We start from the raw sequence: 15,559 nt of genomic DNA on the forward strand, positions 1-15,559 counted from the left end.
CTCGGGGCCTTTTGTTTGTTTGCAAGGCAACCCGGCAATTTCTTGGCCTGTAAACTTTTCAGAGCAGGAATGCGTCCTTTTGTGTCTGGGGGAAGCCGACTGTGCTCGAAAGATCTTCCCCGAGATCTCCAGGCAGAGCTCAGAGCACTTTGAACTGGGTCACGCACCACTGGAGCCACCACAGGCTCGTCGCTGGAGCCTTCAGGGGCTCTTCAGCCCTCCATCCCCTCAGCTGGCCCTGAGGAGAGGTGGAGGACAGACCCACCCCCAGGGGACAGCTAATGGGGGAGGCTGGGGCCTGGTGGGACAGAGCTGTGAGGGGAGAGCTGCTCCCAGGCCTTGTTCCTGGGCTGGGTGGCAGGCACACAGGGCACAGGACCTGCCAGGCCGGGGGAAGAGGGGCAGCACCCAGGGAGAACGTTTAACTTTTATGACAAGATTCAACCAAAACCCCTGATAGTTAATTCTGGAGAGATACAAGAGGCAACTTTTTTTTTTTAACCCGTTTTTGACAAGGGAGCTGTCAGCTGGGGAGAGGTGGACAGATGGGGCTGAGGCCTTCTCCCCGCACCTCCAGGTGTGCCGGTACCGCGGGCTGCTCCTGACACGGCGCCATCTCACCGGTAGCTTCAGAATATAACTTTGTCCAAGAAAATAATTTTTATGATGACTCGAAGACAAACACAGCAATATAGCACTTTCCACATCAGTATTTCAACATATTGCAATACAGTGTGATATCATGCCCCTTATTTTTCTGCAAAGATATTGCATCTAGGTATTCTCTCAGTTTAAAATCAATATTGCAGGCACCAACACCCCCTGACCCTTCTGAAGAAAACAGCATCCTTCTATAAAGGCCCAATCCTGGTCTTCAGAGGGATCACAGAAGACACCCAACATTATCTTCGACTGACTGGGTAGTCAGATTGATTATAACATATTAACAAACAAACAACATAAAAAAGGGGGAAAGGTCAAAAAAAAACAAAGCTTGCTTCAATCCTGTTTTCTGACTGAAGAAAAATCTCTTTTTTTGTGCAACAACCATACCAATGCATTTCTTTTGTACATGGGGGGATACAGGTAACTTTGTTCTCGAGCTGCAGGTGTTCCTATAGCCTCCTTGTCCCAGTATTAGCTTTAACTTGAAGCTAATTTCATAAATGAAGCCGAGCGAGCCTTTGGATGTACAATGCCATTTGTGTAACAGAATACCATGTGTGCATCTGTTTGAAAGGTTTATTTCTATCTTCATATATACATCATTTTCTAAACACTGTGCAAGGCACCAAAAAATTAAGTAAAATCTTTTCTTTTAGAGTATTTTAATCTCTGTTGACTCAATGAAGTAAATAAGAATCTGAAACCACCTATTTGCCAATTACAAGCCAGCAGTTAAGGCAGGTACCATTGATACAGTGCATGAATTTTCTATTGCAGTTATTTAAACAAGCAGCGTTTTACTAGAAGTGCATATACAAACTGAATTCCAAACATCAGCAACCCAAGATAGGCACCTAGTTATGAAATTTCCTTGTATGTGTAGTAGAATGCCAAAGTACTGCCATAAAGTGCAAAGACTATGGACAATAACACTTTCTTTTGAGCATTTTGATACCAGTAACATAATACAACGGCTAAACATTTATAAATGTGGTTTCCATTACAAAAACATGTTCCACATAAAAGCTTCATAATACAATCCAGAAACAGAACTTGTGCGTGTACATATTTAAAAAGTTGAAGCTGTCCTGGCAGACTCAGGTACCGGGTCTCTATTCGCTGACCTCTACAGCCACGCACTAAGTTTATAACCAATTTACACGTACAGTCAGAATCATTCCGCTTCGAGCACCGTGATATCCACTGAGTTTTTCCATTTGAGTGACGATGTGTGACATCCGCCCTGGTAATCTGCAACCGAGCATTGCCTGTAAGATGATCTGGTTCACAGCTCTCACCCAACCCTCCCCAATAAATGGAACCTAAAATTAGTGTCTTCCCAACACAAGCACATGTCAGATGTGGACAAATACATTCATGGTCCCAAACTTAAAACAACTGGTAAGAATTTCACAGTGATCTGGTTAAGGAAGCACAAAGACAAATGATTACGTTTAAGATGAAAATTGCTTTAAAACTCAAATGAAGCTAAATTGTTTTATATGATGAGAAGCTAAAGGAACAAAAGTATTAACCAATTAGAAAAGTGGCTCTTTCCCAACTAATAACAAAAAATCTACAGCAATAAACTTAGGGTCCTACTGCTGCAGCAGCCTTTGAGGTAGGTGGTGATGGCTTAAACCGAGGTAGGTAAAGTCCAAACTTGTTTTCAATCCCTGCAAAAGTGGCAACTGCCAATTTGTAACCACCAACATGGTCAGGGTTAGGAGCAGGGAGCGTGATCCTAGATTTCGGAACTGGCTCTGATCCGGCTGGTTTTCTGCAAAATAATAATAAGAAGAATTAATTTCCATAGTGCAAAATGAGCATTCACAAAAATCTCCTCCAAAAATCAATCTGCGTGCACCTCCCAGTGAGCGACTAAATTAAGTGCTGCTATGTACTGACAAATAGCAGTCACGGGCCTTCACCTTCATTGAGACAGGGGATGGTCAAATCCAGATAAAGCTCGTAGTTTGCTAATCAAAACTGCAGCGTGGGGAAGCTGTGCTCCAGCAGCCTCTGCTACAACGTGCAGCCAATCTGGGAACTTAGCAGAGTTTAAATAACTTTTGTGGTGGCTTTCTATCTATTGTCCCCAAAGCTTCCTAAATGTTCTGCAGCTGCTGCTGGTATGTTAAAATAGCAACGTGTGCACCCACATGAACTGCCCACAAAGGAGGCACAGCTGAGGCTCCATCAAACAGTATTTGGGCCTGGTAACACCTAGAGACTTTTTTGGGTGTCGAAATGCCCTTTACCACACTAACGAGGATTAATGCAGAGTGTGTCCTGACCTGGTAGGTGTCACACATCCCTGGCAGCTTTATCCCCACCCCATTATTTAGCCTCTTGCTGTCTCCGTAACCCAGGTCCCCAGCTCAAAATGGTGACATAAAACGTGGTAACGTCTTGCTGTGATGCAGGTCCTGGAACATCCAGCTGTGGTGTGGCTTAAATAATATGGGCAAAACCTTTGCGATGTGCCCTACGTGATGGTAAGGTCCTCCCCTGACATATCCAGGACACACAGAACCCAGAGCAGCTGTGGGGCCCCGGGCAGATTCGGACACCACATACTTACACTCCCCCGAAGTCCACGTAGAACCATCTCTGCAGGAGCTCGTAAGTCACCAGAGTGACACCAAACTGAGGAGATGATCGGAACACACGAGCTTGAAAGAAGAGCAAACAGTCTCTAAGTGACAAAAAAACACACAACTAAAGCTCCCTCAGTGATCAGAGCTGTTTCACACACCTCCCGCTCCTTTCCACAGAGCCTTTGGACCTTCCTCTCGAAGGATCTTCACAAAACAATCCACCACGCCGCTGTAGGTGGTCTGCCCTGCCCGCGCTGCCACCTGCAGCCGGGTTTTGATGACATCCGCAGGGGTCACCAGAGAGGCCGCGGGCATACCTAGGAAGAGAAAAACCATCAGGGGGGCACTGCTGGCTTCTCACAGGTGCCACAAACCCCAGGGGCAGACGTCTCCCTTCAGCAGAAGCTGGGAAGGCAAACAAGCAGCAAGAGGCAGCCGTGGCGGCCGCGGCTCCCCTCCGAGAAAGCCTCTCCTGGAGGAACACCCCTCTCACACGCTTCCTGTCGAGCTGGGAGGCACGGGCTGCATTTTTCGGCGCTAACCAGAAACTTGCATAGCTAATGAGCACAAAGTTTTGGGAGGTGAGGTCGGTCTTTCCTTTTCCTTTTCACGCCTCTCTGCGGTTCCTGGCGCTCTGGCCGCACGCTGTGCTGGAATAGCCTGCACACACACGTCCCCCTCAGCCTCGCACAGCACTGCCACCACAGCCAGATAATGCTCAGCAAGGCGCGAGGGCTAGGGCTTGAAAAAAAGGTTCATTTTCCTCGTTAGGGGTGGCAGATTGCTCAGCTGCAAAGCCACAGCTGACATCCCCAGAAAAACACTTGGAGGAAGATTTAAATTTACCCTGGCAGATCATCAGCCAAAGGCAAAAGCTACCAAATTACCAACGGGCAGGACTTCTAAACTCATTCCTGTCCAAACTGGGGCTGCCCATGTTTAGAATTAAGGAGAAAAAAAAAAAAAAAAGGCACCAAGACTGCACCCAGAAGACACTGTCTCTTATGGTTTTATTACTTTTCCATCCTGTGTCTGTTCCAAACCAACTTGGTCAGATGTAGATGCATAAATCTCCTCTCCTTTTTTTTTTTTTAGGCTTAATAATTCTGTAACAAGTTTTGTCCAAACCAGCATGGTCTGGCTTCAGGCACCAAAGCACCCTTCTTGCAAACTGCTTCTGAGAGATGTAAATGTGCGAGTGCCACCAAAATCAGAACTCCCCCTCCCCTCCTGGTCCCCCCCAAGGATCACACACATGCTGAACTTGCACAGTGATCAGCCTGGCAGGCAAGCGCTAAAACCCAGCGTAGGTTTCTCAGCTCTAGAAAGGTTGAAATTCCTCTGTGCTTATCCTTACCCACACCAGGATATTGGCTGAGTCTTCAATTTAAATTTGGACTTTTGTCCTTCAAAAGCCAACCAGTGTTTTCAAGGAAAACCAAAGGACGTACTTAGAAACAATTTTGCTTACTACACATTGACTTCCCTCTCCTTATTCCTCATTCCTTATTCCTGAGGATAGTTTGCATTTAAAGTTGTTGGTATTTTTTTTAAATCCTGTTTTCAGAGCTATTTATACAGCACAAAAGACTTCACAGACAAATAAAACTTTACAGGTCGCTGCCCCGAGGAGCTCACAATTGGAACGAGACAAATTACACAGCGGGAGCCGACAATAAAAAAAGAGGAGCGCTGGGAGGAGGAGGAAGTTCGGGGAAGCAATAAGCAGATGGAGCAAATTAGGGAGATATCCTGTAGCTGATATTAGCAGCATCTCTTCAGAACGCGCCGTGGCCCAACAGGTTGAGACATCTGGCGAACAGCACGAACCAGCGGCGGATCCAGCCGGGTGACAGCCGCGTTGCGTGTCCCCAGCAAGAACAAAAGGGAGGAAAACACACACAGCAACGCCTGCTGGCCAGAGAGGCAGGTGAGCAGCTAAGCCCCAGCTTGAACGTCCCAGTACGGAGGGCTGTGGAGAGCTGGTGTCCTTTAGAGCCCCAGCCAGTAGCTGGGAGGTGGCGGGGCTTTGGTTGTGTCCTCCCCTTGGCTTTCTCGTGGCAAACGGAGCTGATGTGTGCGCCCCCCACCACGCTTTTCCTGCATCCAGTCAAGATGTTTCTTGTTTTTGTGCGCAGCATGATGAGTACTCCATCTTTACTGCCGTAACTTGCTCATGAGAGTTAACTTAGAGTGGATTTCACAGGAAGCCCTGAATAAAATTGGCGTTATAGCCAGTTTGGGAAGCCATATCAGCAACAATAAAGGCTGCTTCTGTGCCTGAACTTCAAAGGGGCAGTTATCTCAGTCTGCAATCACCTGACAATGGCCAGAAAGAGAAAAATAGGAAAATCTAAGAAATGACTTGGCTTAAAAATGCCAGCTTATGTTTCAAGTCTGTAAATATGATCTAAAGTTCAAAAATTGTTTTGTTCCACTAAAATGGGTGAGAAATAAGCTGGACGTAAGCTCCGTCCATGAGGGGCTTGGAGGCTGGCTCTGTTTTGGGCTGGGGGAGGGTAGAGGACAAGGATTTTTAAGCAGCAGCCGTTTGAACACAGCTGTTTTTCCTGGTGCCGGGTTGATTCCTCTGGCCTACGAGCTACTGAATGCAGAGCCAGCACACAGAGCCGAGGCCACGCGCTTCTGCAAGGCACACTGACTGATCTGTACTGGCCTTGACCACGGCCAACATCCAGTTACTGCCTGTAAAAGGTCCTTGCTCTTCAGGAGGGACAGCCCCGTGTGTAATCCTGACCGAGAACAGCTTCCCCCCAGGGAGAAGAAACCTTGCAAATCAAACAACAAACCTTATAAATCAACTACGCAGCAGACTGAAACAAGCAAGTGCTCAAGGTAAATACTCAGCACCTCTTTCGTATCTGGATAGTCTAGGAAGCAGCAGCTTGTGGCACACAAGACAACAAGTTACACCTTTTGCCTTCTTCTGTGCCAAGTCCCTGTTGCAGTGGGAAAGAGAGCAGGATCCAAGCTGATGACCCCTTCTGAAACTGTTTTCCAGCACAACACAGCCAGACAGAAACAAGCACCCATCCATCACGCAGCTTCGTAGTGCAGGCAGCACCTTTCCCAAGCCCTCTACATTTTTACCTTTTGTCATAGTCATGGTTTCAGCTTTATTTTTACATTCCCTCTTCTACGTTATCTTATACCTTCTACTGTCAAGTGAAAGTCTTCTTCTAAATAATCAGAACTATTTTCAAGCTTTCCTGTTCTGATAAGGATGAAGTCCTCACAAAGCCAAGTAAGTGTATCAAATACATGTACCCTGGATAGCAAGTGAGTTTCATCATTTTGTCACATGTTCTGTCTGTGTTCATACAGCTGTACCGCCAGCATGGCTGTTGGATTCCATACAACAAAATTCAAGATTCCTTTGATCACAAGGAATTTCATGACTGCCGTGATTTTAGTTTCAGTGATTTCATTTATGAACCATTTCAACAGGACTTTACCAGTTGGCCAACGAGCCAAAGCCAACAGCACAGTAACTTCACAAGCAACGATTAGAGATGATGACAAAACATCAGAACATAAATCTTTCCGTTCCTTTTACCTCCTGATCATTACGAATAAATCACGAACTTACACGATCTTTATTTTTAACCCCAAGTCATTTCTACAGCATGGTAGAAATGTTATTGGGCACAAGGCTGCAAGTTCTGAGCTTTTCAGAGTTCCCATTGCTGTAACTACTGCTCTGCAGGTGTGACATAATGGCACGCAGAAAGAAGTTGGGGCACTTACCAGCTATAGATCCAGCCAAGAGTAGATTTCCAGGGCTGACCCTCCCATCCTCATTTGCGAATGAAGATTTCAAATGAGCGTAGCAGGGGAAGTAAATAGCAGAGAAGGGAATGTCACGCAAAAAACACGCCTTAGCACCCTGTGTGGAAAAAAAGAACAGGTTTTGAGAATGAACAAATTTAACACGATGAACTGTGAACACCAGAGAACGGAGCAACATCACAATTTTTGTCTTATCACAAAGGGCTTACAGGAAAAGCAATTCCTCCTCTCAAAATTTTGTGAGATACACGTGTTTCACTCTGCTGAGTAGCGTCTGTGCATTGTCTCTTGATTCAGTGATTATTATTGTTATATTTATCTTGTCTGCTTGTTCTCCCTTACTCCCTAGTAGTGTAGTTATTTATTGGTAATACAGAAAATGTCATGTGCTGGCATAAACTCTGAGAGTACCTTTGAGAAGTAGTAAATAGTTGATGCTTTAGCCATGTGCCTGCAAAGGAAGTTCAGGGTATGTCTGAAGAAAAGTCACAGGCCAGGTCCATCCCTTATCGTTCCCACTTACAATAAATACCTCAGAGAAAACAGTGCCTGGTCCATGCATCTCTGCAGACACTGCAATTGATATTGCAGCATGTATCAAGGGAGAGGAAGAGGGCCAGAACACCGGCCCTTTCACACAACAGTAACGGGGTGATTTATTTGTGAATTTTGAAGTACGAGTGATCTGGGATACAGCTTGTTTTCAAGCTTCAGCTCCTGATACCCACTTGTTTAAGTGGTACAAACAGCCAACGTCGTTAGTAGCAGCGCAGAAGGTTTCAAATTAAGAGGGCAGTAAACAGGCAAGGAAAACTTTGGGGTAGCAGCAAGCAAGCAAAGCTTGCTAAGTTTTCTACCAAGAGGAGGAAAAAAAAAAAAAAAAGCCTCTATAGGAGGTCAACCAATGTGTAATACCAAATAACATCCCCGCTCCAACAGCAAAAGCGACTTGCAGCCTGCTTTTGCCCAACACGGAGATCCAGAAGACACCTGAGCCTGGACACACCAGGGCTGAGACAGGCGGGCAGACACAAACAGGAGGTGGATTTAGGAAACGGGTAAGCTCAAGCTTCAGAAAGACACGCTTGGCGGACGAGGCTAAGCCTCCTCTCTTTGAAGCCAGGGTGGAGCTGTGGTGAAACTACTTGAGGTTCATCCACCAGCCCTCCTGGGATGCCCTTGTTCCTGCACTTGGCTGTACAGTTCCGCCAGGGCATGGCTCGCTGCCAGGCATTTCGCAGGTGACGTGCTAATACGCCCAGAATTTAATTAAACCTAATGATATGCCTGCTCCTATCTGTGAGCTTAGCTTGTACTGTAACAGCAGTGAAAACAGACTGCTGATGCAAGCTGGATGCTGGTTATCCAGCAAACACGCAAGGGTTGCAAGGTGTCAGGAATACTGCAAAGCCTGCAGTGCCTTCCAGAGAGGGCATTATGGTAAAATCAGGTCCTGTAAGCCCGTCCGCAGGAGATGCCAGTATGTGTATATTGAGAACACCTCTGAGAAAATAGAGATTTTATCTAAGAGCAACCACTAAATCTCTGCTAGTCACTAGGAAGCCACTGGGAAGCTTCCTCAGCTTTCTTCTTGTCCTTTTCAGACTGGGAGCTGCCCGTGTCCCCCAACAGTCCATTCCAAAAAAAAAAGAAAACCCAAACCACTGGGGTTTTACCAAGCTCTGTATGAAAAAACAACTTTTTAACGATCAAATGTCTGCACTGTACTTACCTCACAGAAAAATTATGAAATTCACTAATGAAACATTCCCAGCCCAACACAGTTTCTTCCAAGGTTTCTTTTTAGAGCCTACTTTTCCTCGGAGTAAATCTCCTCGCTGCCTTTGCCCTCAGGGCACATTACTTTTATTTTCCTTGCAGTGTTGCCATTAAGCACCGTGCACGCTTTTCCCCCTGAATTTCTTTCATACTCCAAAGTATCTCTACATAGCTAAAATAACTTATGGAAATCAATAAACTCCAACTGCAAGCAACTCTTAGCCAAACCTGGGTTGCTAATATTCCTCCCCCTTCGTTAACAGGCTCTTCTTCAGAGGACAGAAAGAGCACATTGCTGATATCACCAACAACACGCGTTCGGGGACACCGAGAGAGAGGATGTCCATCAACTTAGTTGGCCGAGTGTAAACAAAACCCGGATCAAAACTTGGATCCACTTGAATAATAACCCGGATTGGCTCCGTTCCAGTATCACAACAGTCTAGAGTTTCCCCCCATCGCCCCGCTTAAAGTCTGGGAAAGCGTGTTTAAAAGCAGGCCTCATTTAACTTCAAGTTAATCATCCGCAACCGGCCTAGGCCAATTAGGACGGCTTAGGGAAGTTGGCCGCAGTATCTTGAAAAGCAAAAGCGACATTTATTTTGCCTCTCGCGCCTTTTTGATGTGGACAACGTGCTGAAAGCCATACGGAGTTTTAATCAGTCCCCAGCTAGCCGTAAGGATCGCCTGCCCGGGGTTGCTCTGGCGGCCGAGGCGCAGCCCGGCCAGGCGTGACATGGGTGGGAGATCCTACACGCCTCTTGGCTCCCACCTTCCATCCCTTTAATAACCCTAAAGCTCCTAATCTGGGATACTATCTCACTGAATACACCAATGGAGGGGAAAAAAAAAAAAAAGAAAGAAAAAAACAAAACAAAACACAACGGATTGCCAAAGATTCTGATAAATAAGCCCAAATCAGTGCTGGGGCAGGTTCTTTAGCATGCTAATTCCTGCTTATACCAGCTCTACCTGCAAAGAAGGCCCTAAACAAACTATTTCTACTACAAGGGGAGGGTAATTATACTGACAAAGGCACCTCTGTGTCGGGTTGGGCACAAGGAGCCGGCAGGTCTGGGAGACGCAGGCTTAACCGAGTCTCCTGCAGTGAATGCACATTGTCTAGTGCAGGGGGAAAAATGCCAGACTGGGGGGACCCAGCAGCATTCAAGACAACAGTGGTGCACCTTGTCTGCGAGGGTTATTTAATGCTTCTGGCACCTGTACTTACAGCCACCCCCTCTTTTTCTCCTTTACAGGTTTAGAATTTATTTGGCATGTATAATTGTTATTTTGATCCTATAGCTACAAACAATAGGCAGCATGTCATTTCTTGATCATTTTGCATTCTTCTTGGGTTTTACTACCCGGTTAACCCTTTGGAACCGGAGCCGTGACAGCACCTAACAGGTTTTGTAGCAGTCGGACAAATATTACTGGCATTTGCTTCCAAGGGCTGTAATTTTTTCTACTGTAAAATGACATTGCCTTAAAAGCCGCTGTAGGTTTTTATTCACACGTGTTTACCCCAACCAGCACACAAAACTGATTTAGCACATCAAGTTGGGGAATAAAGCACTGGTTTCTAACGCTGTGCCAGCAATTCACATTCACTTTGCAGACAAAAATTCTAACACTTAGGCGGAAGGGCTTTTCTTGGAAATAAACTTTCTGAACAGCAGGTTCTCACGTATGAGAACACAGTCACAAACGAGCGTGCTGGATGCAAATTAATATAATTCAAAACTTTTCCTGCTCCGTTTCATATGTTTATCATCTTGCTGCAAACCCACAACTTGAAGAGGCGAAATACCTCGGCTGTTATCAAAAGCTGCCAGGTGGGAGCTCGGTACACATCCTGTCAACTGAGATTACACTTTCCAGGTCAACACACCAGAAGCCTGTTTATGCAGTTGTCAAAGAATCATTGAAGAACAGACTATTGGGAGCTTTTCTCACTCTTTCTGGAAATGCAAGCTCTGTTGGCAGTATCAGCCCAGGCACGAACCTGAGCTAAATACCTTCTAGGAATTGTAATCATGAACATTACCACAACCGATGTATCCTTTCCTCACAGGATCTTTCACTACCATATTAATTCCCATCTTCTCGGGAATCACGGAATAACTTTGTTGCACAAAATTAGGAAGCATCACCGTGTGTTATGCTGCAAAGCATTATCCAGAGTGATTATGTGTAAAAGGAGCAATAATTTATTGCAAAGTTAATGTTATTTTTTTTATATATGTTCATATGGTGTACAAAATAAGTAGGTATACTCACAATGCCAGCATTGAACAGTACGTGAACATTTTAAAGATGTCTTTGGAAACCACTGTGCTATAAATTCAACTGACTTTAATAGGACATTATGCATATTGCTGTAAAAGATAGGCAAAAAACAGATTACCTGATCTTGTACAATCACTTCAATGTTCTATTGTGATCAGAAATTACATGAAATCTATTAAAAACAGTGAAAACCTGAAATGTATCCTTTCTCACTTCTGCCAACATAAATGGTATTTTGCGCTAGGTTAAATGATATTTTCCCTGACTGGGATATTCTGTCTTTATATTTTTAAGAATAGCTGTCATCTACGGAACATCTGCAGCTGAAGAAGGATTTACCACCCATACGCTTCCATGCCCTGGTGCTTTCACAGCAACAATTACTGGCAGAAATAAGACAAATAGAGGCAACAAATTCCTTCTGCAAAAGTGCTGCAATGTGCTCCCCAAAGGAGCAGCTGGGTTTTGAGAAGCACAATGGCCTAAAATTGTATTTACACAAGCAGTTCTGAATTTTAGACAAAGGTAGAAAAAACAATATTTGCTTTCTAGCTTTAAAGAACTACAGGGCTTCAAGCCAGCAGTGGGCCTAATGAGCTGCATGTATCAAGTCTTCTTTCTGCTGGAATTAATTTTATTTCAAACCTGCATATCATTACAGAAATGCTAGTAGCTTAACATCTAAGGTAGAGTGAATCTGGAGGAAGCTTCCATTTTAAATTGTATTTGTGATGAAGGACAATTAAATGACAGGAAAAAAATCTACTTGTCTGTAGTTCTTTGGTGGGGAAGGAAGATGAGAGGAGATCTGAGTGATCTGACCTGGACCTCTGTGCACCATGATAGTGCTTTCCCTCCAAACAAAAACATTGAGGGTTACAAGGGTACGTAAAGATAATACTGGTCTTCAAGGATAACCTCCTGAAAGCACAAGGACGGTCTGCTCTGCTGTGCAGAAAGCTGAGCAGGCGTGTCAGGCCAGCACGGATGGACAGGGAACTCATGAGCGAGCTCCAGTGCTGAAAGGAAAAAGGAAGCAGAGGCTGGGACAAGGTACCCGGGAGAAAGGCAGAAACACTGCTTGGGTGCGCAGCAATGGAGTCAGCTGGAGCTGGATCTAGAGAGATATGCCGAGGGAGAGTAAAAGGGGCTCCTGGAAGCACATCAGCAAAAGGACAACGAAGGAAATTATGAGGCTGTTGCTCAACGGGGCGAGAAACACAGAGGCAAAGAACATGAAAGAGGGTGAAATTACTTCTTTGCCTTGCTTTTTACTAGTAAAATCCGCACTCAGGCTTCTCATCTACATGAGCCTGCTAGAAATGCCTGCAGGAGCACGGCATTACCTCCAGTAGGCAGAGCACTTAAGCCATCTGCACACAGAGTGTGTGAGGCCAGCTGAGACACCTCCGGTGGTGCTGTGATAGCTGGCTGGTGTCACAGGGAGCCTGCTATTACTGCCAAAAGGTCGAGTCAGTCAAAGGGGTTCAGATGACTGGAAAAAAAAAGACAAACATCACACCCACCTTGAAGAGGAGCAAGAAGAAAGATCTGGGAAACTATAAGCTATTTGGACACAGCTTGGTCCCTGGGAGATTTACAAAGCAAATCCTCCTGGAAGCTGTTCCCAAGCACATGAAGGGTGAGGGAGATGTTGGGAACACCCAGTACGGGTGTACCAAACCGTGACTGAACAACCTGACCTCCAGACTTGTGGATAAGGGGACAGCAATGGATGTTGTATACCATCCTCGACTATAGGCAAGGTTTTTGAGATGATCTACCATAGCATCTTCATAGCTACAGCGGTGGAACACGGGCTGCACTCTCAGCAGATTACTGGATGATACTGAATTTGGAAGGAGTAGCTAGCGGGCAAGGCTGCTGTGCAAAGGGACCCTCACAGCATGGAGAGATGGGCTGACAAGAATATCATCAAGTTCCAAACAGCAAATGCAAAGTCCTGCATCTGAACTGGAAAAGCCCCAGGCAGCAGGACAGGCTGGGGCTGAGTAGCCAGAAAGCAAATTTGCAGCACAAGTCCTGGGGGTGCTGGTGGACAAGTTGAGCATGAGCAAGCAATGCCTCTGTGCAGCAAAGACGGCCACACCCTGGGCTGCATTAGCAAGGGTGCAAGGGAAGTGATGTTCCCCTTCCACTCAGCACTGGTGAGACTGCACTGGAGTCCAGTAGCCAGTTCTGGGCTCCCCAGTACACCAAAGACATTGCCACGCTGCCACCAAGGCGGTCAGGTAGCCTGTGGCACATAAGGAGAGGCTGAGGGAACTCTGCCCAGCTCTGACACCTTACTGCTTTCTTCAGCCACCTAAAAGGAGGGTGCAGGGAAGACCCCTCCTGTTGGAAAGTTTTTTTGTTTTGTTTTGTTGTTGTTTAGAAACATGAACGTGGTCAAACACCGAGTCAGGGTGCCCAGATGAACTCCAGACCAGCTTTCAACACAAATTACTCTAACATTGTAAGTCCAGCAGCGCACAGAGCTGAGATCACAGCAGAGCACTCCCATGAGTTGTTCTGACATGAGCACAGCAGAGCACGATGTTAACACACCAATGAACGGCCCCAAAGAATATTAATTTCCCTATAACAGGGGGGGCATCAAAACCGTGTGACCCAGCTTCCCACTGATCACCAGCTGGCTCTGCACTTGGACTAGAAAACTGGGATAATTGCGACCATAATCAATACAAGATTTGCTCAGTTGGATGCAAAAAAGGTTGACATAACATTTCCTTTGTTAATTTGTTGACATGTGACACAAGATTTATTTGCCTGTGCGTTAGTTTTCTCCGTTAATGGACAACGGGAGCACTGAAATTACCCGTATCGGGGTGCGTGGAAGTTTTTTATTTGAAAATCTACAAAAAGCGTTTCACGGTTAGAAATTAATGCAAAATGAACTAATTCAAACAACAAGCAGTAGGTCTTGTTAAGACATGCAGGCATTCGCCTTGTGAAGCTAGGACTGACGTACCCTCAGTCCTTCTGGCTGCGGGTATAATTAATGGCAGTGCATTCTTCCCTGCTGACTGCTATACTGGACTCCCAGATTTTCACCCAAATTTTAGCAGAAACGTTTCTTAGGAAGTAAGCAGAGCATGCTGGATTGATCTGTTGTGGTCAGAACAGCTTTCAAGTTGATTTATTTCTGAACTGGGAACACAGAACCGTAATGCAGTCTCCCTGCAGTGTGGTAAGTGAAACAGCACCAAAGCACAGACAGAACCAGAAGAGCCAGTGTGCCACGGACTGGATGACCATTCCTGATTTAAGAGCTTTGTAACTTATCAACACCGAAGTAAACTTGCATTGACAAGCAATGGAAACGCTTCTGCTCTACCATGAGCTGATGGACTGACTGGTAATGTGCTCGTTCATCACAGAAATACAGCTGCTTGAAGATACCTGTGCTTCTGTTTTGAAAATAATATCATTATGGTAATATTAGTTTCAACATAACATCACAACTTCTGAAGTCCATCTTTCTATTAAGTATGTGATATATCCCCATTTATTTCATCTCTCTAGCAAGTCTATTTTCTCCACTGGTAGCAGTACAGAAAATCAGTAAGCAGTACAGACAATGTTTGCTCTCTGTGGCTTTCACCAGCCACCTGCTAGGCTGAGGGAATCCCTTTCCATCCCCTCTCACAGCGAGACCCCTAAGGAGGTTCTGCAGGCAACAGGGGATGGTGTCACTTCACAGCTTCTTCTACCATCCCATGGCCTCCTCCAGACAGTGGCCATCTTCACTTTTTCCTGTAGTGCCATCAGACCTGATGCTAGAATGGAAACTTCACCTGCTGTAGTGTAGGACACAGCACTACGGGCACTGGTTAATGGCCATTTGGGGGTTGGAACCAGCTATCTTTAAGGTCCCTTCCTACCTGAGCCTTTCTATTAATCCAGTCATCAGAAGTGAGTTATTTGGCTGGTCGCCTTCTCATGTTCAGATACTGAGCAGTGGTGGAAACCACTGCAGAAAACTGTGGTCGACCCTTCTCAGAGCAGTTTTACAAGAGTTTCTAACAGGTCAAATGGAAAAGAGGGAACATTATGCTCTCGAACCAAAGCTGATAGAACAGTCAATTTTTGTTGGGTTTGCTTTCTCTGGGCCACAAAAGAAAGAAAAAAAAAATCACAATTATTCAGAAAATACTTCATAGCAAAAAGAAAAAAAAATGAAAAAAGTATTGACTACAAAACAAAATATTACATTTAAGTTTTGGACTGTTAAACAATTAAAAAAATAATTAAAGAAAAAACATTTCAAACAAACAATAGAAAAAATCCTGAGAAGTCTAGAATTTTGCTTTCACTTGCAAAATTAAGTGAATCAGTTGGTCCTTAATCATCACTAGCACACAACAGTGTTTAAACATCTGGAATATTTG

At 45.2% G+C, this 15,559-nt stretch overlaps 1 protein-coding gene across 2 annotated transcripts in view; it reads right to left on the reverse strand.

The window, feature by feature from the left end:
• Positions 1–752: 752 nt before the first annotated feature.
• Positions 753–15,559, reverse strand: part of SLC25A13 (solute carrier family 25 member 13) — a 97,184-nt gene continuing 82,377 nt past the window's right edge. For both annotated transcript variants that reach the window (XM_082755284.1, XM_082755285.1), the window contains exons 15-18: positions 7,035–7,173; positions 3,425–3,583; positions 3,251–3,341; positions 753–2,446 (exon numbers count right to left, since the gene is read on the reverse strand). In XM_082755284.1, coding sequence (XP_082611410.1) covers positions 2,257–2,446; positions 3,251–3,341; positions 3,425–3,583; positions 7,035–7,173 — 579 coding nt within the window. In that variant the 3' untranslated portion in view covers positions 753–2,256. The remainder of the gene's footprint in view (positions 2,447–3,250; positions 3,342–3,424; positions 3,584–7,034; positions 7,174–15,559) is intronic.

The sequence above is a fragment of the Aythya marila genome, assembly GCF_965140915.1.
Source record: "Aythya marila genome assembly, chromosome: 2".
In the NCBI taxonomy this organism is placed as follows: domain Eukaryota; kingdom Metazoa; phylum Chordata; class Aves; order Anseriformes; family Anatidae; genus Aythya; species Aythya marila.